This window comes from Rhamphochromis longiceps, linkage group LG8 (genome assembly GCF_057381845.1).
Source record: "Rhamphochromis longiceps isolate RC_006_pf linkage group LG8, R_longiceps_female_GT1.1, whole genome shotgun sequence".
Classification (NCBI taxonomy): domain Eukaryota; kingdom Metazoa; phylum Chordata; class Actinopteri; order Cichliformes; family Cichlidae; genus Rhamphochromis; species Rhamphochromis longiceps.
In genome coordinates, this window is record NC_140564.1 from 35,134,717 (window position 1) to 35,162,460 (window position 27,744).

General features: G+C 44.5%; 4 protein-coding genes across 4 annotated transcripts in view; 1 reads left to right on the forward strand and 3 right to left on the reverse strand.

The window, feature by feature from the left end:
* The window catches only part of LOC146664391 (cGMP-dependent protein kinase 1-like), a 48,228-nt gene extending 47,668 nt beyond the window's left edge, over positions 1-560 (reverse strand). The window contains exon 1 of the mRNA XM_085415177.1: positions 452-560. Within this exon, the coding sequence (XP_085271303.1) occupies positions 452-560 (109 nt within the window). The remainder of the gene's footprint in view (positions 1-451) is intronic.
* A 6,870-nt stretch (positions 561-7,430) lies between these two features.
* LOC146664392 (cGMP-dependent protein kinase egl-4-like) lies at positions 7,431-27,641 on the reverse strand. Its single transcript, XM_085417270.1, has 2 exons — positions 25,457-27,641; positions 7,431-8,001 (listed from the first exon to the last, which is right to left on the reverse strand). Exons 1-2 carry the CDS (start codon positions 25,774-25,776, stop codon positions 7,758-7,760), a joined length of 564 nt encoding a protein of 187 aa, XP_085273396.1. The 5' UTR covers positions 25,777-27,641; the 3' UTR covers positions 7,431-7,757.
* LOC146664393 (uncharacterized) lies at positions 10,977-11,878 on the forward strand. Its single transcript, XM_085417269.1, has one exon. It carries the CDS (start codon positions 11,216-11,218, stop codon positions 11,876-11,878), a length of 663 nt encoding a protein of 220 aa, XP_085273395.1. The 5' UTR covers positions 10,977-11,215.
* LOC146664394 (uncharacterized) lies at positions 12,764-13,858 on the reverse strand. Its single transcript, XM_085417271.1, has 3 exons — positions 13,732-13,858; positions 13,129-13,210; positions 12,764-12,959 (listed from the first exon to the last, which is right to left on the reverse strand). The coding sequence occupies exons 1-3, from the start codon at positions 13,856-13,858 to the stop codon at positions 12,764-12,766; spliced, it is 405 nt and encodes a 134-aa protein (XP_085273397.1).
* Positions 27,642-27,744: the final 103 nt, after the last annotated feature.

Consider the following 27,744-nt stretch of genomic DNA (forward strand, 5'->3'; position numbering starts at 1 on the left):
AGAAACTTTCAGCTCAGGAAAAACACTTAAATGAGCACCGGCTGTCCGTGTGAGCGTGTCACAGGTCAAAGGTCACAGGCTCACATGCAGTAAGAATAAAGAGGCGAGGAAGAAAAAGCTGTGACATCATCCAGGCAGCGTCTTTTTTTTCTCATCAAAATGGCCAAAAGTAAGGTCTCTGCTCTCCTTTCCCCTCATTTCCTCCCTTATCATGTCTTCTTCCTTCTTCCTCCTCTTTATTTTCCTTACTTCCTTTTTTAGTTTTTCTTCCCCCCTTACCCTCTTACATCCATCCTTTGTCTTCCTCTGCCTCACACCTTTATTCTTTCTCTTCTATTTTTTCCTTTTCCTTTCTCCTTCTCTTTATTTTCTCCAGCTTCACACTTTCGTCCTTTCACTCCTCCACCTATTCGTCCTTATTTTCCTCTCTGCTATTCTTCTTCCATCTCACCTCCCTCGTCTCTCACGTGCTTCCTTCCATCACCTTCTGCTCCCTGCTCGCTCCCTTTTCTCCTCCTCTCCTCCTTCATTTTCTCATCCTTTCTTATGTTTTTTTCCATCTTCCCTTTTTTTAGAAAGAAAAAACACAGATTTGAAATTTCCAAACTGTGAAAATATTTAAATGCCAAAAATTGTCATCCAACACGTTGCCATGACAACCACATCACCAGAGAAGTGTGTGTGTGCATGCGTGCGTGCGTGTGTGTATAAAGTCTTTCAGTCTTTGTGTGGACACATTTTTGTATCAAACCATCACAGTGAGGACATTTCTGCAAAGGTCCAGACGTGGTCTCAGAGTCCAGCTTGAATGGATGAGGAAGGGACCATCTGTGCTGAGGGTCTTCACAGAGATAGAAACACAAGTCTGTGTGTGTGTGTGTGTGTGTGTGTGTGTTTTACATAATGAGACAAAGCTGCTGCATCTGTTTCTTCCTCCAAACACAGAATTAATGAGCAGCATGTTTATGACACACACACACACACACACACACACACACACACACACACAGGGTGGTGTTTCCATCTCAGTGACTCCAACCTCAAACCAAACTTCAAAAGAAATAAAAAGCTGCTGTTTTGCTATTTATTTTTGTTCTGCAAAGTGAAGCAAACTGTGACAGATTTATGTCCCTAAATGTACCCAAAACATGAGCAACACACACACACACACACACACACACACACACACACACACACACACACACACACACACACACACACTATCAGCCTTTGTCGTGGTCTGTTTTTAGGGATGACTTCCTCTTCCTGTGACAGTTATCGGTATATTTAGCCACCATCTGTGCCCCCGCCCCCTCGTCCCGCCCCCTCAACACACTCTGACGTTTGTATATCTATGTTTGTGAGGACCCTCATTGATATAATGCATTCATGAGCTCAGCAGCGTAACCCTTACAGAAGAGCAACGTTAACTCTTACATGCGCCGCTCTTATGTAAGCTCAAACACAGCAGGCGAATTCATGCTGCATTTTCACAGCGCAGGATTAACAAAACAAACACCTGAAAATGTGTTTATCATATTTATGAAACGTTGCACTCGTTTCTCAGGACACTGTTGGCTCTGATGAATCTCCGTCAGGTCCGTCTGATATAATATATATATCTTTTTACTGTCGATGTTGCAGCTGGTTGTTGCTGCGTCACACGCTGCTCTGTCGAGCGTGGACGACGAAGAGTTTTTTAGATGATTCTGATAAATAAAAGTCGCGGCTCTGCTTTCCTCTTCTTGTATTTGGGAGGCTGAAATTTTCCAGGAGAGTTTCTGAGATTTTCCACATTTATATACTTGAAATATTTCCTGAACACTACCTGAGTATGAGAGTTTACCCGCAGTTTGAGGTGTTAAAGTCAGAGATATTCAGTTGAGTTTTATTGATATAGTGCCAAATCATAACAACAGTGCCTAAAGATGCTTTGGGTTTTGTGGCTTCATTGGATGGGTACAGTGACGACTGACAGGAAAGCAGAGGGAGGGCGAGGGGAAAGGGCCGCGAGTCAGATTCAAACCTGGGCCCATCGCTCTCAGCCTTACGGGCGCCTGCTCATCCTACTGAGCTAAATCCGCCACCACACAATCATCCTCCAACCGCACACGCCCATATTTTGTTTTCAAACTTCATTGCAGTTTATTTCACACCTCAAACCTTTAGTAAACAATTAAACAAATAAAAGTAAACTGCAATAAATTACAGGTTGCAATAAAAAAAAAACACTAAACAAACCATCTTCATGGTGTAATTATTTTATTGTAGTTATTTGTTTGTTTTTTTGTAATAACATTCAACATTGCTATCAATGCGTTTTAAAAAAAAGTCTCTCTGTGCAAAATCAGTTTAAAAACATAAACGGCTGTGGGAGACTGTTTGGAGAGCCCAGCGCTGCTCCCGACGCAGGGGAACTAATTCTGTCAGAAAGACCGGCCTCGGCACTCGTGCAGGTGAAGCCAAAGGCAAGATATGCTTCATCATATGTTCTTGTCTTTGCTTGGAACAGTGTTGGTTTAATATAAATAATAGGGCTGCCACAAACGATTATTTTGATAGTCGACTAATCAGATCATCATCCATTGGACGTAAAACGTACAGCTTATTGCACCAGCAGCATCTGCTCTTATATATCATTAGCTTACAGCTTTAAGTGTCTGTGCTAACTAAAAATAAAGACAAGATGGTAGTTTATTAATTTTTAATGAAATTTGCAGATTGTTTCGGTGAAGTTTAATAAACTCCTTGCTATCTAAAATATAACAGGACACCGGAGTAAATTCTCCAGCATCTCACACTTCTGATAATCAGCTGTCTGCTTGACGTTTATTCAGCTGTGCAAAAAACTATAACTTTAATCTCAGCCAAACAGATTTACTCAGGAACAAATAAAATACTAAAAAAAGCCAAACAACAACATGTTTAAGTTATCTAAGTGACTCATATATCATGTTTAACCTGAGTAGCGAAAGACCGCGGTGGGTTTGAAAACGATTTGCCGGGAGTCCGGTGTTCTCACGGCTCTAGTGACCTAGCCCCCGGCTAGCTATCGAGCTAGTGGGTAACAGACGTCTCCGAAAACGTCGGAGCGCTTTTGAAAATATGTGGTGTCTTGATAAACTGAGCCGATATTTGAGGTTTACACAGCTACATTCTCACCTGAAAATATGTTAAATGTTTATTTTGTGACCCAGAAAGAATAATAAGAGTAACATTAAAACTAACAGCTGCCGCCATTGTTGACAACTGCGCTGGGCCGCGCTATGAATTCTGGGACACAGCTTCTTCTTCTTCTTCGGGGTTTAACGGTAGCTGGCATCCTTGTACATGCAGTGCTGCCATCTTCTGTTTCAGTCCGTTATTACACTCTTAAATCCTGCTACTCATTCCTGCGTCTTTTGTGATCTTACAAAGCTTCCAACGACGCGTCGACTATTAAATTAGTCGTCGACGATTTTAATAGTCGACATAATCGTGACTAGTCGACTAATCGTAGCAGCCCTAATAAATAATAATATTGAATACTAATAATAAATAAAGCATATTTGGCGATGCTTCATCTTCTGCTTCGCGTTTGTGTGGGAGCCCCGTCAAAATTGGGAAGCACTGATATAAACTATCATTATAAATGATCATTATTAGTATCAGGTTTACTTTTCTTCAGAGCATTTCAAAGCATTTGTGAGTGAACGATCACCTCGGTCTTGTTTTGAAAGTTCCTTTGTTAACCAGCTCTGGTCCTTCTCCACAGATGATGATGAACCTGCTCACAGGGTGCTGAAGGTGTTTGTGCATTTAAAAACTGTGTGTCTGTGAACAATGTGTGCAGATCAAATGACAGTTTTGAATCAGCAGGAAAAGTTAAGTGGATATCTGTGAATGGATAAGTCTTCAGACGGGGACCGAGTTTAGAGGAACATTTAAACCGATGTTCATGAAATTCACTAAAACTTGATTTAAGCCAAATGTGAACAAACAGGTTTGAAAAAACGCACACACACACACACACACACACACACACACACACACACACACACACACACACACACACACACACACACACACACACACACACACACACACACACAGTCATCAGATGTGCACACAATCTACCTGCCTGAACCTCGTCCTCTCACACCAGACTCCATTCATTGAATTGCTTCATTTAAAATCTGACAAAAGGATCTTTTTCACATTGTGAGGATCGCTCTGAATTTCAGCATGGGTGTTATTCACCCGGCAGCTTTTACTTAGATATAAATGTCATCAGTTGTTTCACACCACTCGCTGCCTGCCACCCACCGACACGGAGGATTGGCCATCTGGAGAATTGTTGTCAATGTGAGGCCAGCATGACTGGGACAAAGGGATTTAAATGTACTGATAACACAGAGTGACAGTCTGACCGATGGCAGGTTTGAAGGAAGAAATCCTACAGTAATGATTCCAGGAGAATATTAAGAAAAATATGCCATTGAAATTCGTGAAACTCAAAAAATCCACCTGTGCTGCTGTGCCCGAGCACCTCGAGATACCAGGACGTCATTAAAACTGTGAGAGCTGCTGAATGTGAATGGATGACTAACTGGATGCACACGAGCATGCAGGTTAGGCGTCCTGAGTGCAGCTTCAGCAACGCCCTGTGTTTTCAGTGGGAGGATCACGTTTCTACGCAGGCTTCTTATGTAACACAATAACCTCAAATGCAGCTAAAAATACAACAAAAGTACTCTGGATAGGAACGGCAGAGCAAGGCTGCAGGGTTACCGGTTCGATCCCCGGTTCCTTCTGTTCGAGTGTCCTTCGGCAAAAATAATGAGCACCGAAAGCTTCGGGTCAAAGAAAATGAAAAGCAAACAAAAGGATCCACGGTGTTCATGCTCTCTTAGCTTCTGAGCAGAAACAGTGAAGCTTGAACTGACTCGTTCCCTCCGAAAGGGAATGTTCCAGCAGCACAACCTTTCATAAATCTGTCTTTGCTGTTTGCAGGCTGAAAGTGTTTCTTTGAGGATAATTATCAGTTATCTGCACCCAAGCTACAACATTTATGCTGCCGACAGCTTTTAGGTTTGTGTTGGCAGCACTTAAGCTGCATACAGGTCAGGTAAAAAGGCTGGCTTGGTGCGACAGAGGAGGATGCTGGGACGGAAGGAGATGATCAGCTGTGGTGACCCATGAAAGGAGCAGCTGACAGAGCAAGACGACCTTTATCTCAGTGTTAAACTCCCCCAGTGTAGTGTTCACCCCAGCCTTCTCCTTCTCCTAACCAAGCGTTGTTGGTTAGTCAGTGCGAGTGAAACATCAGAGGAACAAAGCAGGGACGAGAACCTCAGTCCTGTCTGAGCATGTCATGATCCTGGGTCCTTTTGACCTAGCGTTTTGTGTTTTCTCTTCGCGATTTTGGTTCTGTTCTTCCTCTGGTTAGTGTTTACTCTGTTCTGCCCGTGTGTTCCTGTATCTAGTCCGCGTTTCTTAGTTTGTGTCCTTTCATGTGTAAGTTCCTGTTTTATTGTGAAGGTCTGCGTCTTATGTGAGTGTTTTCAGTTTGCCTCCCTAGTCTCGTCATGTTAATCACTCCCAGCTGTGTTCCCACCTGTGTGTAATCCCCCTGTGTTCTCTGAGTGTATTTAAGTTGTGTCTTCTGTCATAGTAGTTGCTGGTTCGTCTGTGTTGTTTCCCCTCGGTCTCCCTGTATGTATTTCCCCGGACCTCCCTGCACCGTCATTCCTGGTTTGTGTTGTTAGTTTACCCAGTTTAGGTTTCGGTTTCATGTTCACACCCCGTTGCTGTTTGTACCCACTGCTGTAAATAAACACTCACCTGCACCAGAGCTGCCGCCTTTTGGGTCCTTACTACAAATCCACACGGCTTGCCCCGCAAACCGTGACAGAGCATGTGGACAACAGGTGAGAACTCCCTGCATCAGGGTTTCAGCCTGATTCCAGCCCACTGCCTGTCCTCCACGGGACCGTTGCGTGTTTTATTTAATTTATTTATTTTATGTTTTTATTTATAATAAAGCTCAATAATGAATTTGACTTGTTCAGACTCAGGCAGTCGCGTTAACCCTAACCTGTCAGCCAAACTGGGACATGTTTGGTAAATTTGCAAGTTCTTTTTGTTCCTAATAAAACAAGAATATGTTACATTGTTACATTGAGTCTCTTTAATTCATTCCTTTAAACAAACTAATGACTGAACGTGAATCAAAAGCACCCAAATGATCTGAAGTCCTCTGTAGGTGACAGCTCCATCTCGTCAAGTGATGACCTCACGGCGGTCTAATGTTACATGCGATGCCATGCTTCAGTGATGTTTCAGTTTCTTGTGGAAATCCATGATTTTTGGAAACAGCTGATGGTGATGAAGGCGGAGCGTCCTGTTCAGTGAAAAACACGAGGGAGACTCTGAACATTGTCTGCAGTCACTTTATTTCCTGTCCTGTCGTTTTCCAGCAGTTGATTCACAGGTTAGTTAGTTAGTTAGTTAGTTAGTTAGTTAGTTAGTTACTTCGTTACTTAGTTACTTAGTTAGTTATAGTTGGTGATGTGGCTGTAGTGATGTCACAGTTCTTGTGAGCAGTGAACTCGTGCCGACACGTTCCCATCATTCTTCGTTCCTCTCTTTCTTTTCTGCCGTTTGCTCACTGATTGGCTGTTCAGACACACTGTCATTCATCTTTGTGACCGCACTAAGTTACTTTTTACCTACAGGACGATTTTTGTGATTTTTTTTTTCCACAAGCAGAAAAATGTTGTGTTTGAGTGCTCCTCTTCCTCACAGCAGCAGAAGTAGTGTGTGGTGTGAAGGCAGCAGGGAAACCAGCAGCAGAGTGGAGGTGAAAGCCTTCAGGCGCTCTGACACGTTACGCAATGCCGCGCTGCTCTGACATGTTCCCGGCGGCCGAGCAAAGTACATCCTGAAGGTCGAACGGCGCTCTGGGAAACTTCAGGCGGAAATGTCACGGAACTCTGAGATACCGCTTGTTAAGGAGTTTCCATGTCGCTACACTTCATGAATTCACCGCCACACAGAAGACCTGTGAAATTATTCACTCCTCAGCTCATTGGAGGAAATGTAGTCATTAAAGAATAAATGAGTTCCATAATTATTTATTTCAAGAAGCTGAAAGCTGGAATCCTATTTCTCGTGTAGTGATAAACGATTTCCTCACGAGCCGCCGTAATGAACTTTTTCATGTTTCTGTGTCTCCAAAGGTTTGGCTCAGTGTTCTCGTCTTCAAACCTCTTTACAAACTTTCATTCACCCACCGATGGTCTCAGAGGCACAATGGCAGGTTTAGTTTGGAGAAACACGATCGTTAAAGCAAACCTGAAGGGTCGGCTTCTTCTAGAGATGAGATTTGTATTATCTAATGTGAGACAGTTCCTTTAAAAAAAGCTTCGGAGTGAGGAGAGGTGCTGTCTGTCACCAACCACACATTCAAAGATGCTCACAATGAGCATTGCACTACAACTACAGCTCAAAATGCACAGTTTTTATTCGTTCAAGGAAAAACATCAAGTTCTTTAAGAACCAGCAAAAAAGAAACATCTGATAAACTCTCAGGACAAAAAAAATGACACAGGAAAGTCTAACAACCAGAACAGACCTGAGTGGCAACAAGCTGCACGGCCTGGTTCAAAAGTCCCCTCACCTCAGATCAAAAGTAGTTTTTCACCCAGAATTTTCCCCAAATTCCCCAAACCTGAAAAGTTCTTGAAAAGAGAAATTTCTGCCAGAAATACCTCGCTTTAAAAATAACTGCTGACAGAGAAATAAATAAATAGATCCTGAAGAGTGACAGAAAACCAAACCGTGGGTTCCTCACCTTCCATCACAAACACCAGCGAGCCCACGTCACCCTCTTTAATGATGCACGAGTCCTTCCCATAATCCACCGGGTACATGCAGTCCACGATCTCCTGAATCTGAGACAGCTCCAGGTTCTTCATGAAGTCATTGTCCAAGATGGCCTCCTTTATCAGCTCCTTCGATCTGAGAGGAGGAGAGAGGACAACAGGTCAGTAAGTAAGTCCTTATTCTACTTTCACGAGTATACCTTTATCCTACACGCCTCCTCATTATCAGGGGAAATGTATCTGCGCCGCTATGTTTGGAGGATAAGAGCAAACACCTGTGCGTCTCAAAGTCGGTATCACCTGCATGCACACCTCTCTGGACGGGATAGAGGTCTCAATCTTTATGTGCAAAATAAACTGCCTGTGCGCTGATGTCCTACCAAGTTTTTCTCATTTTTCATGCAGAAATACAGAGTTAGAATACAGAAGCACCACAGGGCTTAAATTAGTCTCCGAACCGCTGCGATTATCGAAGGCTTAAGTATGAATCATGCAAATATTATGGTTGAACCTCACGGTTGTTTCACTTATGACTCATCTGATGATTATTTGATTCAAAAGTTGCTTTAAAAACCAGTGGCCTTGTCACTTGGTGTTCGCTCGCTCAAACACAGTGGTGTTTCTGAGTAGCTTATCTGCTTAGCAATTTAATTAAGAACTGTTAGAAACATTCTTTTTTCATATTACAATCTTCACGTGCTTATCAGAAGCACACTTTCTGTGTACTCACTACCTAAGTTATAGCCAAAGTATTCACTCACTGTCTCTGTACTGTTTCGCTAGCTTAGCTTAGCTCGTAGCCGACTCGTTAGCACCATGGCTACTTCACCTGTCCCTCCTGCACTTTCTTGCTCCTTGTGTCAGATGTTTAGTTACTCCTCGGCCTCCTTTAGCAGTAAAGGTATCTGTAATAAATGTAGCATATTTGCAGCTCTGGAGGCCAGGATTACTGAATTGGAGAATCTGCTTCGCACCCTTCATTCACCCGTAGCTAGCCAGGCCCCTGTAGCTGGTGCAGCCGAAGATAGCGTAGGCCCCACTAGCTGTTCCCCGGCAGACCCCAAGCAGCTGGGGAAAGAGGGCGGCTGGGTGACGGTGAGGAGGAAGCATAGTCCTAAACAGAAGCCCCAGGTACACCAGCAACCCGTTCATGTGTCTAACCGTTTTTCCCCACTCAGCGACACACCTGCCGGGGGTCAAACTCTGGTAATTGGTGATTCTGTTCTCAGACATGTGAAGCTAGAGACACCGGCAACCATAGTCAATTGTCTTCCAGGGGCCAGAGCAGGCGACATTGAAGGAAATTTAAAACTGCTGGCTAAGGTTAAATGTATGTAAATAAGGGTAAAATTCACGTCAGCAGTAATGACACCCAGTTACGCCAATCGCAGGTCACTAAAATCAATATTGAATCGGTGTGCAACTTTGCCAAAACAATGTGGGACTCTGTAGTTTTCTCTGGTCCCCTCCCCAATCAGACCAGGAGTGACATGTTTAGCCGCATGTTCTCCTTAAATTGCTGGCTGTCTGAGTGGTGTCCCAGAAACGATGTGGGCTTCATAGATAATTGGCAAACCTTCTGGAGGAAACCTGGTCTTGTTAGGAGAGACGGCATCCATCCCACTTTGGATGGAGCAGCTCTCATTTCTAGAGATATGTCAAATTTATTAAACCCCCCAAAATATGACTATCCAGAGTTGGGACCACAAAGCAGAGTTGCAGTCTTACACGCCTCTCTGCAGCTTCTCTCCTCCTGCTACCCCCAAAAACCCATCTCCATAGAGACTGTGTCAGCTCCCAAACAGACAGAAAACAAACTAAAAACCAGCAACAAACAACTTAAACATAAACAATTACAAAGAAAGAACAATACAGTATCCACATCTGAACCAAAGAGTAAAACAGTGAAATGTGGATTATTAAATATTAGGTCTCTCTCCTCCAAGTCTCTGTTAGTACATGACTTAATAATTGATCAACAAATCGATTTACTCTGCCTTACAGAAACCTGGTTGCAGCAGGATGATTATGTTTAGTTTAAATGAATCAACACCCCAGTTTTCAGGCCCCTCTTCTGTGGAACCAGCTTCCAGTTTGGATTCAGGAGACAGACACTATCTCTACTTTTAAGATCAGGCTTCAAACTTTTCTTTTTGCTAAAGCATATAGTTAGGGCTGGACCAGGTGATCCTGGATCCTCACACCGAACACGATAGACATGAGCGAAAACGCCCCAGACGCCCCCAATTTGACGTGTGCACATTCGCACCTCGTCGCGTGTCCAACACAAATCAATCGCGCCTCAAAATTGCATATTTTGACATGCGTGAACCGGAAATGTCGGAGGAAGTTGTGCCTGACGGTATCTTTGCAAGATGGCAGCTGTCGAGCTAGCGTTTGAAGAGTCTCCCTTCTGTATTTACTGTGGAGAGCAGAGCAGCAGCGTTAAGGCCGTCCTCGCCGTACCTGGGTCCATCAGGTCCTGCAGACGCGCGAGCAGTTTGGTGAGTTTCACCACTTGCTCCAGGATCTGCACCTGGATGACGGCCGATTTCAGCGATACCACCGTCTTTCACTCGGCCAGTTTGAGGACCTGCTGTCCCGCGTTGGTCCCAGAATCGCCCGCCTAGATACCAACTAAAGGCGCTCAATCCCACCTGCAGAGCACCTGTCTGTCTGCCTGAGGTTAGTAAAAGTGTTTAATACGGTAGTCCTTTATTGAAACCTGTGGTAATATATGCTAAACTATCGTTTATACACTGCTAACATGGATGTGCTATGCTATCAATGAATGCCGTCAGTGTTTACTGATAGCAAACTGTGGTATGAGGACCACTGTGAGTTAACCTTTGTAGTGATACTCACTCCTTTTTATTTAGACCTGGTTTAATTCTGGGATAGTTGAATATTTGTTATATAATCACCACAGACTGTTTTACATTATATCTAATATATATCATGTAATTATCCTTATAATTACAAAATGTTTTATGTAAGATTTATGTTTTGTAATTTAAATCTGACATCACAAAAGTATTTTGGAATTGAAATAATGTATTTGTAACTGCAGTACACATAATACTAATTCTAAACAATTTTGTCCAGGTTCCTTGTCCCCGGGGACTCCTTCAGGACCATCGCATTCAGTTTTCGAGTTGGTGTGTCCATGGTGAGCCAGATCATCCCCCAGGTAGCGACGGCCATCTGGTACTGTCTAGTGGACGATTTCATGGCTGCGCCTTCAACTGCAGACTGGCGGTCCATTCCAGGAGCGCTGGAACTTCCCTCTCTGCTGTGGAGCTCTGGATGGGAAGCACGTCCAGACGAAGGTACCCCCCAACTCAGGATCCATGTTCCACAACTACAAGGGAACTTTCTCCATTGTTCTCCTTGCGGTTGTGGATGAAAGGTATCGCTTCCGCGTTATTGATGTTGGGGGATACGGGAGGACCAGCGACGGTGGTATTCTGGCCAACTCCACCTTTGGTCAGGCTCTTCGGGCTGGGACTCTCCATCTGCCTCCTGACCAGCCTCTACCTGGTGGAGAACACCGTAGAGCTCAGCCCCATGTCTTTGTGGCTGATGAAGCGTTCCCGCTGTGGCGTGAGCTCATGAGGCCTTTCCCTGGACGCCTCCTCCCTTTAAAGAAGAGGATCTTTAACTATCGCCTTTCCAGGGCCCGGATGATAGTGGAGGGTGCCTTCGGTGTCCTCTCCTCACAGTGGAGGTTGTATTGGCGCTCCATGGAGCTCCGCCCTGAAATTGTGGAGAAATGTGTGAAGGCAACTTGTGTTCTCCACAATTTTCTGCGCTGTGTGGACGAGAGAGGGGCACCTGCTATGAGGGGTGTTGCACCTGCTGTGAGGGGTGTGGCACCTGCTGTGGTGGAGCCGTTGCAAGGCCTGGGTCATGTAGCAGCAAGCAACTCCTCCAGAGAGGCTGTCCTGGTGAGGGAGAAATTCATGGCCCACTTCTCGGCGGAGGGAGCTGTGTCTTGGCAACCAAAGGAGTAGCCTGTTTGAAGTCCGAGTGACTTCCCCACAACGGCTCTTTTAAGAGCCACCCACAAACCTCTAACGAGTGTTCCTGTCTTTTTAAAATTTTCTTAATAAATGGAGCTCTACTCCAAAATAAACTAACCTCTCTTTACTCTCTTAAATAACTTGTCTTCACTATGTTCCTATATACAGTGTGATGCAAAAGTTTGGGCAACCTTATTAATAGTCATTAGTTTCCTGTATGAATCGCTGTTACAGTAAAAAATGTCACTTGCATATATCATATAGGAGACACACACATTGATATATACACTAAATATTCATTTCATTTCTCTTTTTTTGTGTTGCCAATTTATGCACCTGCTTGATTTAGTTTAAACAGTTATTGCACACTTTCTGTAAATCCAGTGAACTTCATTTCACTTCTCAAGTATCACTGTGTGTGTCTCCTATATGATATATGCAAGTGACATTTTTTACTGTAACAGCAATTCATACAGGAAAATAATGACTTTTCACAATGTTGCCCAAACTTTTGCATCCCACTGTATTAGTATATATTGTCATTAGTATAATATGAAATAAATTCTACTTGTGTCAAGTCGGGTGCCAACATTTGCTGTGTAGTAGAACAGAAACATGAGTCATTACAAATGTTTATTGGAAAAAATATATAAATTCACTAACAAAAACATTAAACATAAATATATAAAATTCAACTATTTACAGAGAGACAGGAATAAAAAGGACCCAGCTTGGAGTGGAAGAGCTTCAGGGAGAAGGAGAAAAATCAGAACATTGTTTCTGCCCTGGAGAGCTGCTGCCTCATCAGAAAACTACTGATCATTAGGGTCCAATGTTTCCAAATTTAACACAGCTGTGCTGTTTCCACAAACTAATTTATACATTTGAAATTTCATGAATTCTCGTGTCTGAGGCGGCATGCTCTCCAGAGCAGGAACAAGGCTGAGGAGGAAATGCTCCATTGGAGACGGGCGTGGCCACTTCAGGGACTCCAGGATGGCCAGCTCCACTGCCTATGGACCATCCTGGGACCCGTGCCTCGACCGCCTTTGAGCCGTCCTCCTCTGTGGGCCTGTAAAACAGCACAAAACAACACAAATTAATAAGAAGGCTGCTACTAGATTTTCATTTTCAAAATTGAAAAAAAAACAGGATATAATCAGATTGGTTGTAGATATTTAGTAAAGGTGATTACAAGGGAATCTCACTGAGTAAAAAGCTATCAGTGCTGCTGAACATACCTGTGGGTGCAGCAGCAGGAGCTCAGGGACTGGGGAGCCAGGAGAAGCAACAGGGGATGCTCTGCTGCAGCATCAGTTGACTCTATCAAGACAATAAATGTTAACAGGTTGAAGACAATAGTCATAGAGAAAGTATATACAGTGGTCTCTCATTTATTGCAGCAACAGTAGTCGCAGTTCTCACAAGTTGATTCTCAAAGTGCAAACCTTTGTCGATTTTAAAACGTAAAAGTATTATGCCGCGCTTTTTCTCCGTCTGCGGCGCCACTTTCGTGCGCCTTTTTCCCTCGCGGTGCAGGTGTGTATTTCCGAATGAGGGTCATAGTTAAGAGTGTTTTTGTGCTGTTTTTTTGTATTGGACGTGATGGTTATCAAAACCAAACATGATAAATTTGGCAAACGCAGGAGACACGACACGGAGCAGATTTGTCAATCAGGCTGCAGAATGCAATGCTGTACTGTGCAAAAAAAAACCAGCGAAAAAGCGAAGCAGTGACGGATGAACAGCAGGACCACTGTGTGCTGTTTATTAATAAACAAAATATATTCCTATTTGACAACACGCATAAATTAACTGCCTACATTAACTCAATGTAAACATACCTTCTGACTGACACTCCCCTGCTGCCTCTCCGGGCTGTCCCTGGTCCTCGGGGGGGAAGTTCTCCACGGTCCGCACCATATTGCTGCTTGTCTCCCGCGGGGTGAGGAAGGGGTCCAGAAACCCCATGACCGCGAAGAACTTCCATCTCTTCCCCAATCCTGCTGCAGACCCACTCCTCTTCTCCTTCTCTGTCCTCTTCTCCTTATTATATGTGTCCCTGAGGCTCTTCCACTTTCTCCTGCAGAGGTCCTCTGAATAAACGCATTATCTTGTTAGCGGAAAGGTATTTGAACATCAGTGGGAAAATAGTGGGACAGTAGGCGGGCTAGGTCCTTTTTATTCCTGTCTCGGCAGAAGTAGCAGCTAGCATCATACAGCTCTGGATGATTAGCCACGGCACTGATGAGCTTTTCCTCCATACTGAATGAAGAATGAAGGGCTTTGGCTGGATCTGCCCCTTTGACCAAGGTCAGAGCCACGTCACCAGGCTCCTGATTGGTTGTGGCGGCACGAATTGACGCTGGAGTTCAGATTTTTCCAACTCAAGTGGTAGATGCGAAACGCACGTATGCAGAAAAAAGGAAAACAAAAACTGACGCGCGTGGTTTTATTCGCGAGCCAAATCTGCTTCCGAATTTTCGCGGGACCCGCAATCGCGTGTCATCGCGCTTCTACATTGACTTTACATGTAAACCTGACGCTCTGGATCTACTGTGCAATATAAAGCACCTTGAGGCGACTTTTGTTGTGATTTGGCGCTGTATAAATAAAATTGAATTGAGCTAAAACTCTTCATATGTATTTTTCTTTTGTCTAATCATGAGTGAAAAACTCAGTCGTTAAAACAGAGTTGAACAGAAGGTCATCACAGCGGAGCAGCTGAAACCAAACAAGCCTGACATTTGTTTCCTACAATGACCTCTTTACATAAAATATCATCTGCAAAGCAGTTACTACATTAGTGAAACATCTCCTGTGGTGGTTTGAGGGCAGCGGCTGCAGAATGAGCCGATTCCCATGTTTCTCTCAGAAGCTGCGAGGAGTTGTAATGAGGATTGTACCTGCAGTGATCAGAAACACATCAAACCAGCAATTCTGCCCTCAGGTCTGCTGAGCACTGAACAAACCCCACCTGCTCTCTGTGACAGATTCAGCAGAAGACCTCTAAAGCTTATATTTGCCTTCCTTTGAAAGCTTATTTTAGTGCTCTGCTTTGATTGTGAAAGTGTCTGAAACGCCACAGATCTGTCTGAGCTGCAGCTCCTCTGCCAGTCTAATCGCAGCATACGGACGCTTACTGAAGCAGCTGATGAAAAGGTTTCACAGTCTTTGGCTTCACAAAGACTCTCGTGTTTAAAACCGAAGCCCATTCACAGCTGATGGGCTGTTTGCAAAAACCCAGACGACAAACTGCTGTTCAGCAGCCGTAACTTTAAATCAAGTGTTTAAAGCCACACGTTACTGTCTGAATAGAACAAATAACATCTGCATTAAAAAGACTGCTATGAAAAAAGCAAAGGTAGAACAAAAAGTAAAGCCAGCTTTAAAAAGTACCAATAGCATGAAAATTCAATTTTAGTAAGTAAGCAATAAAAGTTGATATTAAACTGTGAAACTGCAGCATGCATGCAAAGGAAGACAAATATTTAGCAGACATCCTGATGACAGTGATGGAAGCTCAGACTCACCAAACCATGCAGGAAATAATGAAATGAATCCTCTCCCATGACTTTGGCCCTGCTGCAAACACTGGTCTGTAAAAGCTGATTAATCATTCTGATCCCGAACATGAGCTCACAGCTTTTATTCATAATGTTTCCAACAGCAGCAGCGTCCATATGACAGACCCCAAGTACTATATGGAAAAACTGCAATTCAGTCTCAAAAGTAATTGCACAAACTAACAGCTGCTACTGTGGATCTCTGCCTTCAGAACTGAAAAGACGTCTCTTGATTGCAGACCTTCAAAGTGATACACCTGCCCCTTCCAGGTGCTCCTGACCTTTTTAGATGTTATAAAGTTTAGTTTGACTACAGCTGGTTTGACCACTCCTGAAGTTTTCTCTCTCTCCGATTGGTTTATGTTCATTTTTCATTCAAATGATGGCCTCACCTTCAGACTTCCTGTGCATGTTTCAACATCAAAAGCATGAGTGTGTGTTATCTGGCTTCATGGACAGATAGAGCTGGGTGTCATCTGCATAGCAGTGTAAATGTATGCTATGTCTTCTAATGATGCTGCCTAAGGGAAGCATGTATAATGTAAACAGAATTGGTCCTAGCACTGAACCCTGTGGAACTCCATAATTAACCTCAGTGTGTGACGAGGACTCTCCATTTACATGCACAAACTGGAGTCTATTAGATAGATATGATACAAACCACTGCAGCACAGTACCTGTAATACCTACAGCATGTTCTAATCGCTCTAATAGGATATTATGGTCGACAGTATCGAACGCTGCACTGAGCCATTCCTCTGCAGATGAAACAGAGATGGGTTGATCATATTCAGGAAACACTGTTAAATGTTCAGTTTCTATGCCATATGTTAAAACAAGATCTAGAGTGTGATTAAAGTGGTGGGTGGGTTCTTTTACAGTTTGAGAGAAACCAATCGAGTCTAATAACAGATTAAATGCCATGTTGAGGCTGTCATTTTTAGCATCTACATGGATGTTAAAATCACCCACAATAATTATTTTATCTGAGCTCAGAACTAAATCAGATAGAAGTCTGAGAAATCAGAGAGAAACTCTGTGTAAGGCCCAGGTGGACGATAGATGATAACAAGTAAGACTGGTTTTGATTGCTGCCACATCCCCTCAGCCTGTGCTTTTCTGGTAGTTAGAATGACTCGTTGATTCATTTAAACTAACATAATCATCCTGCTGCAACCAGGTTTCTGTAATTCAATTTTTGATCAATTATTAGTTTATGTACTAAAAAGGACTTAGAAGAGACTTTGAATGCATCTCAATACAATTCATGAAAAAAGATAAAATAACTAAAAATAATTAACAGACATATAAAAGCAGATTGCAGTGAGGAAACCATCAAAATTAAAAATAAAGCATGTACATTTTAAAGATAATTTATGAATCAGGATTTATAGATAACTGCGCACTTCCTGTTTAGTTTGCTCTGGTCCCTGTTTACCAAACAGATCCATTTTCATTAAGACAAATAAATCCCAGATTAAATGTGAATTAAGATAGTCTCTTCCAATGTAAGTGAAGCTAATTCTCAACTATCAAATCATAATTACAGGTTTTCCAAGCAGCTGGTGCCACACACGAACTCTGCTGTCAGATACGGTGTATTCGTCAGGAGAGGAGCTCCATCCTCCTTCACAGTGCCGTCACAAAGAAAACCCATGAATCAGCCCAAAGAGACAGAGGGAGGGAGAGCATATTAAAGCAAAGCCAAAGGTTTCCTTCCTGTCAAAGCTCATTTAAAGTGAAACAAACTGAAAGAGACAGACAGTGGAAAAAGATGGAAAACAGGAGAAAAACCAACACTCCCAGCTGTCAGCCGGCTCACAGCTCAGGCTCCCACAAGCTCAGAAAAAGGCTGCTGATGTGTAAACTGCTGGGAGCTGAAAACACCTGCAGCTCACTCAGACTGATGTAACAGCATCCAAACCCTCATCAGATCTGTTGGGGAAGTAATTCAGTTTAATTTGTGAAGCTCATTTATGACTAGAAAAAGTTGCATTTCTAACGAAAATGCAGTGTGAATGCCGTGTAGTGGAATCTGAAAACAGCAGAAGAAGGAGAACTATCTGCTGAAAACACTGTGTACAAGCTGAACTGTTTGCTGAATACTGCTTTATTTGAAAGACTACACTGAAGAGTGTCAAGAAAGCAGGGAGAGTGCAAGGAGGGAAGATGTGCAGCAAATGTCACATGTAGGATTTGAACCTTTGCCACCGGATCTCACGGCGCTGAAAACAGGTGAATCAGCAAAATCTGTGCTGAAAAGAGGCTGAAGTTTGTGCTGAAAACAGCTGAAGAAGCTGGAATTTGTGCTGAAAAGTAGTGAAAAACTGAAAGTTTTGCTAAAAAGAGGTGAAAAAGCTGAAATTTGTGTGGGAAAGAGTTTAAACAGTTGAAGTGTTAACTGAAGAAAATGTTGCCATAAGCAGGATTTGAACCCGCGCCTCCTGCTCTGAGAACAGCTGCTCATCTCACTGAGCTAAAACATGGCTTGGAAACTATTCTGGTGTCAAAATGTCAAAGAGGATAATGTCCAGCTGTCCGCAGTGAGAACAGTCGGCTGAATGAATGTTAAAGAGAGCAGCATTTTAATTCACAGTGCTTAATTCAAGGCAATGATTTACTGGATGTTAGAGGGTTTGGAGGAAGGTTTAACGTGGCACAAGCTGAGGATGATGATAACTTAAAAAGCAGAACTGTTTCAGAAGAGTCTTCAGTAGCTTCACTTCCTCTTACTTTATGCTCTGAACTCAAATTGTGGCATCCCACAGGGCTCCGTGTGAGGACCTCTGACTTTGTTTGTCTCACAGTTGCTGGTTTGTGCATGAATTAAAGGTAAATGTCATTTTCTATGCAGATGATTGATGCTAAACCCTGCTCACTGCTTCTATGTGACTCTAATGGACCAACATTTCCAATATGAACTAGAGATGGCACGATACCACTTTTTTATGTCCGATACCGATACCGATATCATAAATTTGGATATCTGCCGATACCGATATGAATCCGATATAGTGTTTTTTAATCAACAAAACTGTTTTTTAAATATCTTGCTGCATTTTGTATAAGTTCATACTCAAGTTTAAAACAACAACTACACTAAAGCTATTCTGTTATACCTGTATGCAAAAAAAAATGTTTCATAGTTCAGCAATACTGATCAATCTAATAAACTTAAACCTACACCATCCTCCCTATTCTGGTATTTTAAAGAGTACTTATAAATAAATATTAAGCAACCTAACTAATAGGGTTCCAACTCCCAGCAACAACAAAAATAAATAAATAAAAAATGGGGAACCACCCCTCACGCTCCACCTCATGATGCTTAATCGACGTAATCAACCTTAATTTGATGCAGTGTGAAAAAAAATGCACAGAAATCAATTATTTTTCAAGAAATATTAAATAGATTCAACATCTTTCTTCAACAAAATTGCAGACTGCACAGATGGTACCTTCCCAAAGGAAAAAGTACTATAGCTTACTAGGGTATATATATTAGACTTAATTAATAGTTACTATATACAGTAATGGACTTCTATTCATTTTGCATCAAATTAAAACTTTGGGTGTCAGATAATTATTTATTGAGGCGACCGTGGCTCAGGGGGTTGGGAAGCGTATCTGTAACCGGAAGGTCGCCGGTTCGATCCCTGGGCTCTCTGTCCTGGTCGTTGTGTCCTTGGGCAAGACACTTTACCCTACTTACCTACTGGTGTTGGCCAGAGGGGCCGATGGCGCGAAATGGCAGCCTCGCTTCTGTCAGTCTGCCCCAGGGCAGCTGTGGCTACAACTGTAGCTGCCTCCACCAGTGTATGAATGCGAGAGTGAATGAATAGTGGCATTGTAAAGCGCTTTGGGTGCCTTGAAAAGCGCTATATAAATGCAATCCATTATTATTAAAAGCTTGACATTTTAAATGAGAATAAGAAAGAAAAGTATGTCTTTGTGCCCCCTTTTCCCTGTTAATGCCCTATCGGCCCCCCTGGCTAAACTTTGCTAGATCCGCCCCTGCACAGTTACCAGCCGTCAGCTACGTAGAAAAAGATCCTCGAGTAGAAAGTAATATTAAATACATTCTAACAACAGCTGATCAAGCTTAAACGTGCTGCTGTTGTTCAGCCGCTGGTTTCCTCTTTCTGGTGCAAAGTGGGCCAAAAGCAAAGAAGAGACACGGACTCACGACAGAAAAGCCGATCAGCTGATCATTAAGCAGTTTCATGACTGAAGTAGCAGCAAGAAGAGGCAGTCGCTCCATATATCGCTTGTTAAGCTTAACGCAGGAATGCTTTACAAACATTCAGAGATGGACTTACACACTTGCTTTACTTCTCTCGGGATAACTTTGTCGGAGATGAAATGCCGGGTTGCTAGCGAAGCTCCAAATGCTCTCCAGACGCATGCAGGTCCCGCATGCCACAGCCGCTCTATCACGTGATGCATACTGCTCCAACGTGCTAACGTTCTGAGGTGAGTTACGGCGTATTGCAAGTTTTGTGAGGTGCTTTCGTGATATTTAATGGATCGGATTACATTTTTTATTTTTCTCCGATATCCGATCCAGTAATTTAGGTCAGTATCGGACCGATACCGATACGTAATATCGGATCGGTCCATCTCTAATATGAACTTCATGTTTCATTCAGTCAGACCTCAAACCAGTGACTGAGACCAGGGAGAACTTCACTGAGCTCAGATCAGACTTTTCCTCGTAGAGCTGCACCCTGCTCAACATCAGAGAGAACACAGGCTGAAGGAGCTTGGCATCACTTTCAGCCATGGAAGATATGCCCCTCTTTTATGAGCAAACCGTTTCGCTTGTATGGATGAAAACACACATTTTATAGATGATACATGCATCAAAGAAATGACTGAAAATCAAATAAAGAAAGTCAAACCAAAATCAGGTTTCTCAGAACTGAAGCGGTCATAAAATCTAGTGGATCTTTGAGGAACTGCAGGTGTAAAATCTACAATTTCACCTCAGCTGTTTGAGATTAATGCGGCAGCTCGGTCAAAATCAAATTCAGTGCAGGCAGCCAACGTTTCCGAGACTGTAAAACATTCATGTATGCAAGATAACTGTATTACAGAGGAAAAAATACACCTGAAGGTCTACTTAACGTTAGACTGACAGTTTTATTTTGTCCAGGCAGTCAAACGAGCACAGAGAGGATCCATTAGCTGGGTTTTATTTTGGTGAATCTGCAAAGGAAGAAATATGAGTGGCCAGCTGCTGCATGCAAATTGGACTCAGGAGGAAAGCAATGAAAGAGCGCTGTGAGTGGATGGAGGGGGTGATGAAGCAGACATTATTACTGCGTGAGTCGGAGTGAGGAGGAAAATAAAAGGAAAAGCAGAACAAGTGACGAGATAGGAACCAAACTACTGTTTACATAAAAGAATTAAAGAACAAAAATTAATCAGCAGGATGTGAGGAAATGTATTTCAAAGAAAAAAAAGAAAAACTTAATTGAACACAGACAATAAACACAGAGCCGAGCAAACGAAAGAGGTGCCAGAGGGGGCGAAAGCATCACAGGAAGAGTCGGGAGGAAACACGGAGACTTTCATATCCTGATGGAGATCCGTCTGAGGAAAGGGAAGCATGACGCTCCACGCGACACCCACTGATGCAGCACGGAGATACCAGGCTACAGCCGGTGCATGACTGCAGGCCTCAGCATCCCCGAGGAAAGAAAAACTCGTCTGTAACTGTGGAAACAACAGGGCTGAAGCATCTTCAAGGCAACTAAAACCAAAAAAAGTTTAATTTGGAGCGAAAAATCAGAGAGGCTGAGACGGTCTGAGCGTGTGCAGAGAAGGGAGAGTGGATGATGAAGATGGAGCTGCAGACAGCAGGAGAGGAGGAAGACCTCAGAGGAGGTTCGTGGATGTGAGAGGAGGACAAGGAGAACATGCAGAGGGCTAGGAGGATGTTGGGATAGGAATAGCTGCAGCAGATGATCAGCTCTGCAGATCCCTAAAGGGGGTGACTGGAAAAAGAAGAAGAAGAAGAAGAAGAAGAAGAATAGAAAGGGCAGAATAAAGAAGTTTTATCAGAAAACATACCAAACACAAAGAGCGAGCGAGGGTGAGTAAAGCCCGAGGACACACGCAGACTCAAACACACCAGCTAACAAAGCTGGTTTTCTTTGTGTTAGCTGGCTAGCACAGGCTTCCTGCTGCAGGCTCTGAGCATGCTCACATAAAAGGATGCGTCATGTGACCCTACACACAACATCAAATGAGCATGTGACAGTGAAATGCAGCACTGCGCTGCATGCAAGTCCTGCACAAGGAGATCATCTGGAAACACAGACAGCAGCATTACTGAGTGCAAATCTGCACATTATGACGTGAGAGCACCGATTGGCTGACTGGGAACAGGTAACACACAGGTGACTCTAAAGAGGCGATCACTACGACGATTACGTGAGGAGGAAGCGAAACTGAGAGTGAGGAAATGACCTGAAATACAAGCCCAGAGAAGGATCAGGGCGCTGAGGAGCGCAGGAAGTACAAAGAAAGAACACCACAAAGGACCCTTCTTTCAAAATAAAACCGAAGTAAACTGAAAGAAGGACCAAACTCAGAGAGTGCTCACAGAGCCTGAGATGAGATGCAGAGAGGAAAGAAAACGGAGAAGACCTGAGGACTGCAGCAATAATCTTATAATCATTATTCACAAACACAAAGGACGAGAAAACGAAACATCACATCAGGAAACGCAGGTGACACAAAAACATCCAACTGTCAGCAGAAACGTGTGGAGCAGGAGGAAAAGAGCCGCCAATGAAAACGACCTCATCAAACACAGCAACGAGGAACAAACAGGACGAGCCTGCCTGACACACAACTTTCAAAATAAAAGTCCAGTGTCAGCAGCAGATCTGTGACAGGCGAGTCTCAGCTCATCATTAACTCGTCTGCCTCTGGAGCCTCGCTGCAGACAGCAGGAGAGTGTGTGGGCGCTCGCAGCCCACACACTCTCCACCGTGACACTGTTCTACAACAACACACAGAGACAAACACTCAGGCAGGCGCTGACAGCGAGAGGTGGTGGGATGTAAATGAAACCCTGTCAGGTGTGTGTGTGTGTGTGTGTGTGTGTGTGTGCTGCAAACACCAACTTTAGTGGGAACCACCCACAACCTGTAAATAAAGACGGCAGCAGCTTTCAGGTCTGAAAAGTGGAACTGATGCCAAAGTGCAGCTTCTCTCAAACAGCCAGCAGGGGGCGACACCATCTGGTCCATATATATGTATACGTACACAAAAGTAAGCCACATCTCGCGCAAGCAGTGTGAGAGCGAAGTGCTCTAATAGGGTGATATGGTACTACAAGGTCATTAAGATAAGATGGGGCCTGATTATTTAAGACCTTGTATGTGAGGAGCAGGATTTTGAATTCTGGATTTAACAGGAAGCCAAAACAGGAGAAATCTGCTCTCTCTTTCTAGTCCCTGTCAGGACTCTTGCTGCAGCATTTTGGATTAGCTGAAGGCTTTCAGGGAGTTTTTAGGACTTCCTGAAAAGATAATGTGATGTTTCCATTTGTAGAGATGTTGCACAAAGGGAAGAAAGCAGTCCTGCATATTTGTTTATGACCTTTGTAACCAATCATAAAGGTCCAAAAGTAAAACTGGGCAGCAGCTCTGAGTAAAACCTTGTTTCCAGAAAAAGCTTCACTCAGAGTTAAAAGTAGAACAAACGTGACTCCAGCACAAACTGAGTGAGTGCAGGAAACTGTCAGGAGCAAACACTGAGTCATTACAGGTACAAATGTCTACACTCGCACAGGAAGTGCAGCATCAGGTGGTTCTCTGGCGGAAAGCTGAGCCGACACACAGACGTGTGAGCGGCAGAGGCGCATCAGGGAGCCGAAGGTTACTGCAGTGTGACGTGTCCTGGAAACTGAAGAACTGAGGCTGAGCATCTGATTACTCACAGCGCCTTCAAACGCTGCTGCTGGTCGGACCATCTTTGATTCAGAAAATCCATCTGCTTCCACTTCCTGCACACCAGAACCCGGCAGACTTTACAGCCAACCATTCACCTCAGTTATGTTTCCAATAAGATTTTGAGCTTATGAATATAATAGTTCTGTGTATGTTACTTAAACACAGCATTTTAATCTATTTAGCTGAACCATGAGTGGCTGCAGTCAGAGACATCCTGATCACACACGAGCAGATAAACTAAACTAGCAGGTTGGATTCCCGAACCGCGTCGAGTGTTTGGTGTTGGAGGCCTCTGAGGTGGAGTGGCCAGCCTGCGCGAGGCTGACGAGGCCCTGCAGTGCTGCAGGCACCAAAAAAACTCTGAGTCCAAACTGGTCGTCTACGCGCTGCCCACCGTTAACAGGAGAAAACAGCCAATCGTCACTCATCATACGTGTGTCCACGACAACATGAAGACTAACACGTGCAAACGAATCATGTGATGTGAAAGCCGTCGACGTGTTTCGGGGCGACTTCATCCGTGGAAGGAAAAGCTGGTGAACACACTGCATCACTTATGAATGCTTCATGCTTCCTCACTGCTGAAGAGGCAAATGTGGAAAATGACAAAGGAAAGATCAGGGAGGAGAATGAATCTGCACGCCGTCCTCTGCTTCCACCTGTGCAGGTGAAGCGACCCGTGCTGCCGGCTCCACACGTCTACTCGTTTGTAATCAGACCTTCACTGAAGCAGCAGAGATGCTGTGCATCCTGGTCCCAGACAACAATGACAACATGAGCTAACGTGTGGCGGCTTCATGCAGGAAGCATCATTCAAAATAACAACATGCACCTAGCTCATGTCAGACCGCAAAATTAAAAGTCCACAGAAGTATGGCCCAAAACAGCCGCCCACACTTCGTGCATGACCTGGTCCCGTTTGGAATCTCCCTTCACACTGACCTGCTCACATCTTTGTGTTTTTACTCATTCTTATTCAATTCTGCTTTTTAAAAAAAGCTACAGCGACGACTCGCTCTGTGCCAGTCTGTGACAGCTGCAGGAGTTTCCCAGATTAGTCCCAACTTATTTCCAAAATACAGAGTGATGAAAATACAGAATGATGCCTGACTTCATAAAAAATTGTTTTATTTAAACACCTAAGTTGTAATCTAGCAGTAAAATCTGTCTGTGGTAGAGCAGGTCATGTGTTAATCGGAGGGTTGGTGGTGCTGTGAAGCACCAGCAGCGCCATATTAAAAAGCCTCATGAACGCACGCAGAGACTTTGTACCTGGATTTATTTCTAAATATGAAACCCATGCAGAGCAGTGAAGTCCAGGTCTTCCTAAAGCTGTGAGCCTAACACCAGGACACGCAGCAGGAGGACAGAGCCTGAAGGGTCTGGTATCCTGGATCAGCCCCTGTACAGGCTTCAGGAGGCAGGAGCTCCTCTCACCTTTCTCCTCAAAGAAACCACGACACGGCGCTCTGACCGCGCAGCGTCACAGCTGCTGTGTGGCTGATACGTCACCTTAGACATGACGGACCTGAAGCTGTGGTGTTACCCACAAACTGTCTAAGCTTCCAGCTTTAATCACACCCAACGAAGCTGCAGCCTTCAGTCCGTAAAACAACTCACTGTTGTTGCACCTTCAGCCCATCAGTCACGAGAACAGAGTTAAATCTGATTGGTTCTCAGGACGTCTGCGTGGCTGATGAACAGCTGCTCATAATTCAGATGTGAGCCAGGTGTTTGCAGCTGGAGCGTTTAGCAAAAACTAAATTAATCTGTTATGGATGTTTGTGTTCCTCGCTCAAGAATCGCAGCAGACATGAACCTCAGCTCCAAACAGCATAATCACATCAAACGACTGGAAATGACCCTTTATGTGTCTGAGGGTAAAGGTGCAGCGGTCTGTCTCATCACATCAGCTCTACTCATGTCATTGACTACAATAAAGAAACCTCTAACAGTCCTGCAGCGCTGCCCTCATTCAGAGCCACAGATCTGCAGGAGGACGAGCTAACCCTTTAAGGTGCAGGTAGCTTACGTACTCTGGGCTCTTGGGGTAGAAGGGCAGGGTCACATGGCACAGGTCGCTGATGTCACAGGCGGTGGGTTCAGCGGAGATGGCCTGCCGCTTGCTGCGGTGCTGGTCCGGCTGCAGGACGAGGTTCTGCTGCTGCGCCTGGACCTGCTGGGCGGTGGCGGGCCGGATCACCGAGCGGTACTTGTCCAGCTCATTCTGCAGCCTCTGGATCAGCTCGTCCTTCTGGTCCAGCTCCAGCTCCAGCTCGTCTATCAGGGCGTCGCGTTGCCGAAGTTCCTCGATCTTCTCCTGCAGGGCATACTGGAGGTCCCGCAAGGTCCCCATCTGTCCTTCAGGGGATCCACAAGGAGTTCTTTTGAACTATCTGGGGTACGCCCCCAGGTTCCACTGGAATACCTTCTTCTCCTAAAGAACTCGACTCTTCGAATCCTCTGGGGTGTTTGAGGATTTTGAGCACCTAAAAGTTTTGACTTCCAAAAGTCATGTTCCTGCACAGCACCTCCTCCTCAGAGTTTCCTGTTTTTATGGATGTTCAGGATCCTTGAAGTTCTCATCCTGATTGGTCAAAGTGTTAGTCTATGACCAGTTACAGCAACTCTTAAATATTCTTACACCCAGGATCTTTGGTACACCCGCACTTACTTTGTTTCTTCTGCCACATTCAGCATTTCTCGGGGGTCACGTAAAAAATTAGAAAGACTTTCAGGAAGCTTCAGATTCAGACTTTCAGCGTCTTCAGAAGCCTCCTGGGATGTCATGTAGTTCCTGTGGTTTCAGCTCAGTGTCTGAGAAGCTCTCTTCACATCCCTCCCTCAAAACCGTTGAGTCTGGCAACTCACTGAGGTTTGTCTGAGGTAATGCTGCAGGTTCTTCCAGGAGGATAATTCAGGTGTGTCGTTAGTTTCACTCACTTTCTTCTCAGTATGTACTGAAGAACATCCAGGGTCTCCCTGAATTCCTCAGATGGGGTTCACCAGAGAGCAAACACCTAGTTCTGGTTTTAGGATAGTTTCCTTCTTTGTGGCAGTTTCGGGTTTTTCCCATTGAAGTCTTTAAAGTTCTCTGAGTTCCTCGGTCCACCAAGGAAAACAAAATTCCTGATGATGCAACTGGAGAAACGTTTGGTCCTCAGGTGTGACCTCACATCCTCCCTGTTTCATCTGAGCAGATGTGGAGATGAGTGAGAGGAAACCTGAGCAGACACTCACCAGCTCTCAGCGTCCTGCCTGCAGAAGCAGCTGTAGCTCCAGGAAACATCTGATCAATGAGAGACGACCAGAGAGACGACAGCGTGGAACAAAGTTTAAGTGAAGAATCCACAGGTCCTCGCGTGAAGTCCGGAGGAAGGCTGGGTCAGCACAGCGGCGTCCGCAGAAGCGAATCCACGCAAACACACGGCGTGAAACATCAGCCTTGCTCTCCCCCCGCTCCTCCTGCTGCAGGCTGAGCGTCACTCAGGTGCACACGAGCTGTTTTCAAACCGATAAGCGAAAAAAACGCAAAGAGAAACGTGCGGGAGGAAGGAGACGCTCTCACTCCGCTCTCCTCTCTCTGCCGCGCACCGGAGGACGGAAACGTTGCCGCTTCATCCCGGCGGCACTTCAGCGAGTTACCGGAGCTGAGGCTGAACGACACGAGCCACGAAAAGTTGGTCTGCCTCAGCTCCTCCTCCTCTTCCTCACTCACTCAGAAACACTTGAAGCTTCAGGGTTTAAAACCTGAACATTTACGGCTGGTGTCAGAGCCGGAGTTATGTTTAAGAAGCCCAGGGGCAACCTCCAACCCCCCAACGCTCACACACACACCTTTATTTCCCATCAGGGAGACGCACACTGAGACCAGCTTCATCAGCAGGAAATTGGGGTGGATAACATCTTTAATTCAGTCTCTATGACCTCTGAGGCAAAGAGGGCGGAGCCTAAACAACATCCAGGATCTCCTCGAACACGCATCATAAAGGAACCTCCACCTTCACCTGTAAATGTCATGTTTGAACTTCGCCTTCACACTGCTCCGCTCTCTTTATATTTCTCTCACTTTTCACCCTCGCGCTCATTTCCTCAGACCACAGACTCCAGCGGACGCTGAGACCTCTCAGGGTGGAGTTCAGGTGGGAACACGAGTCCAGTCCTGGACCCGGGCTGAGTCGGAATCAGAAGCTGGTGGAGGCGACAGGTGTGGTTCTGATGGATGTTGCTGGAGCACTGTGTGCAGGCCTGCAGCTTCCTGAGTGAATGTGGTGATGTGTCCTGTGCACACGGCGTGCTGCAGGTCCACGGTTCGATTCCCCCT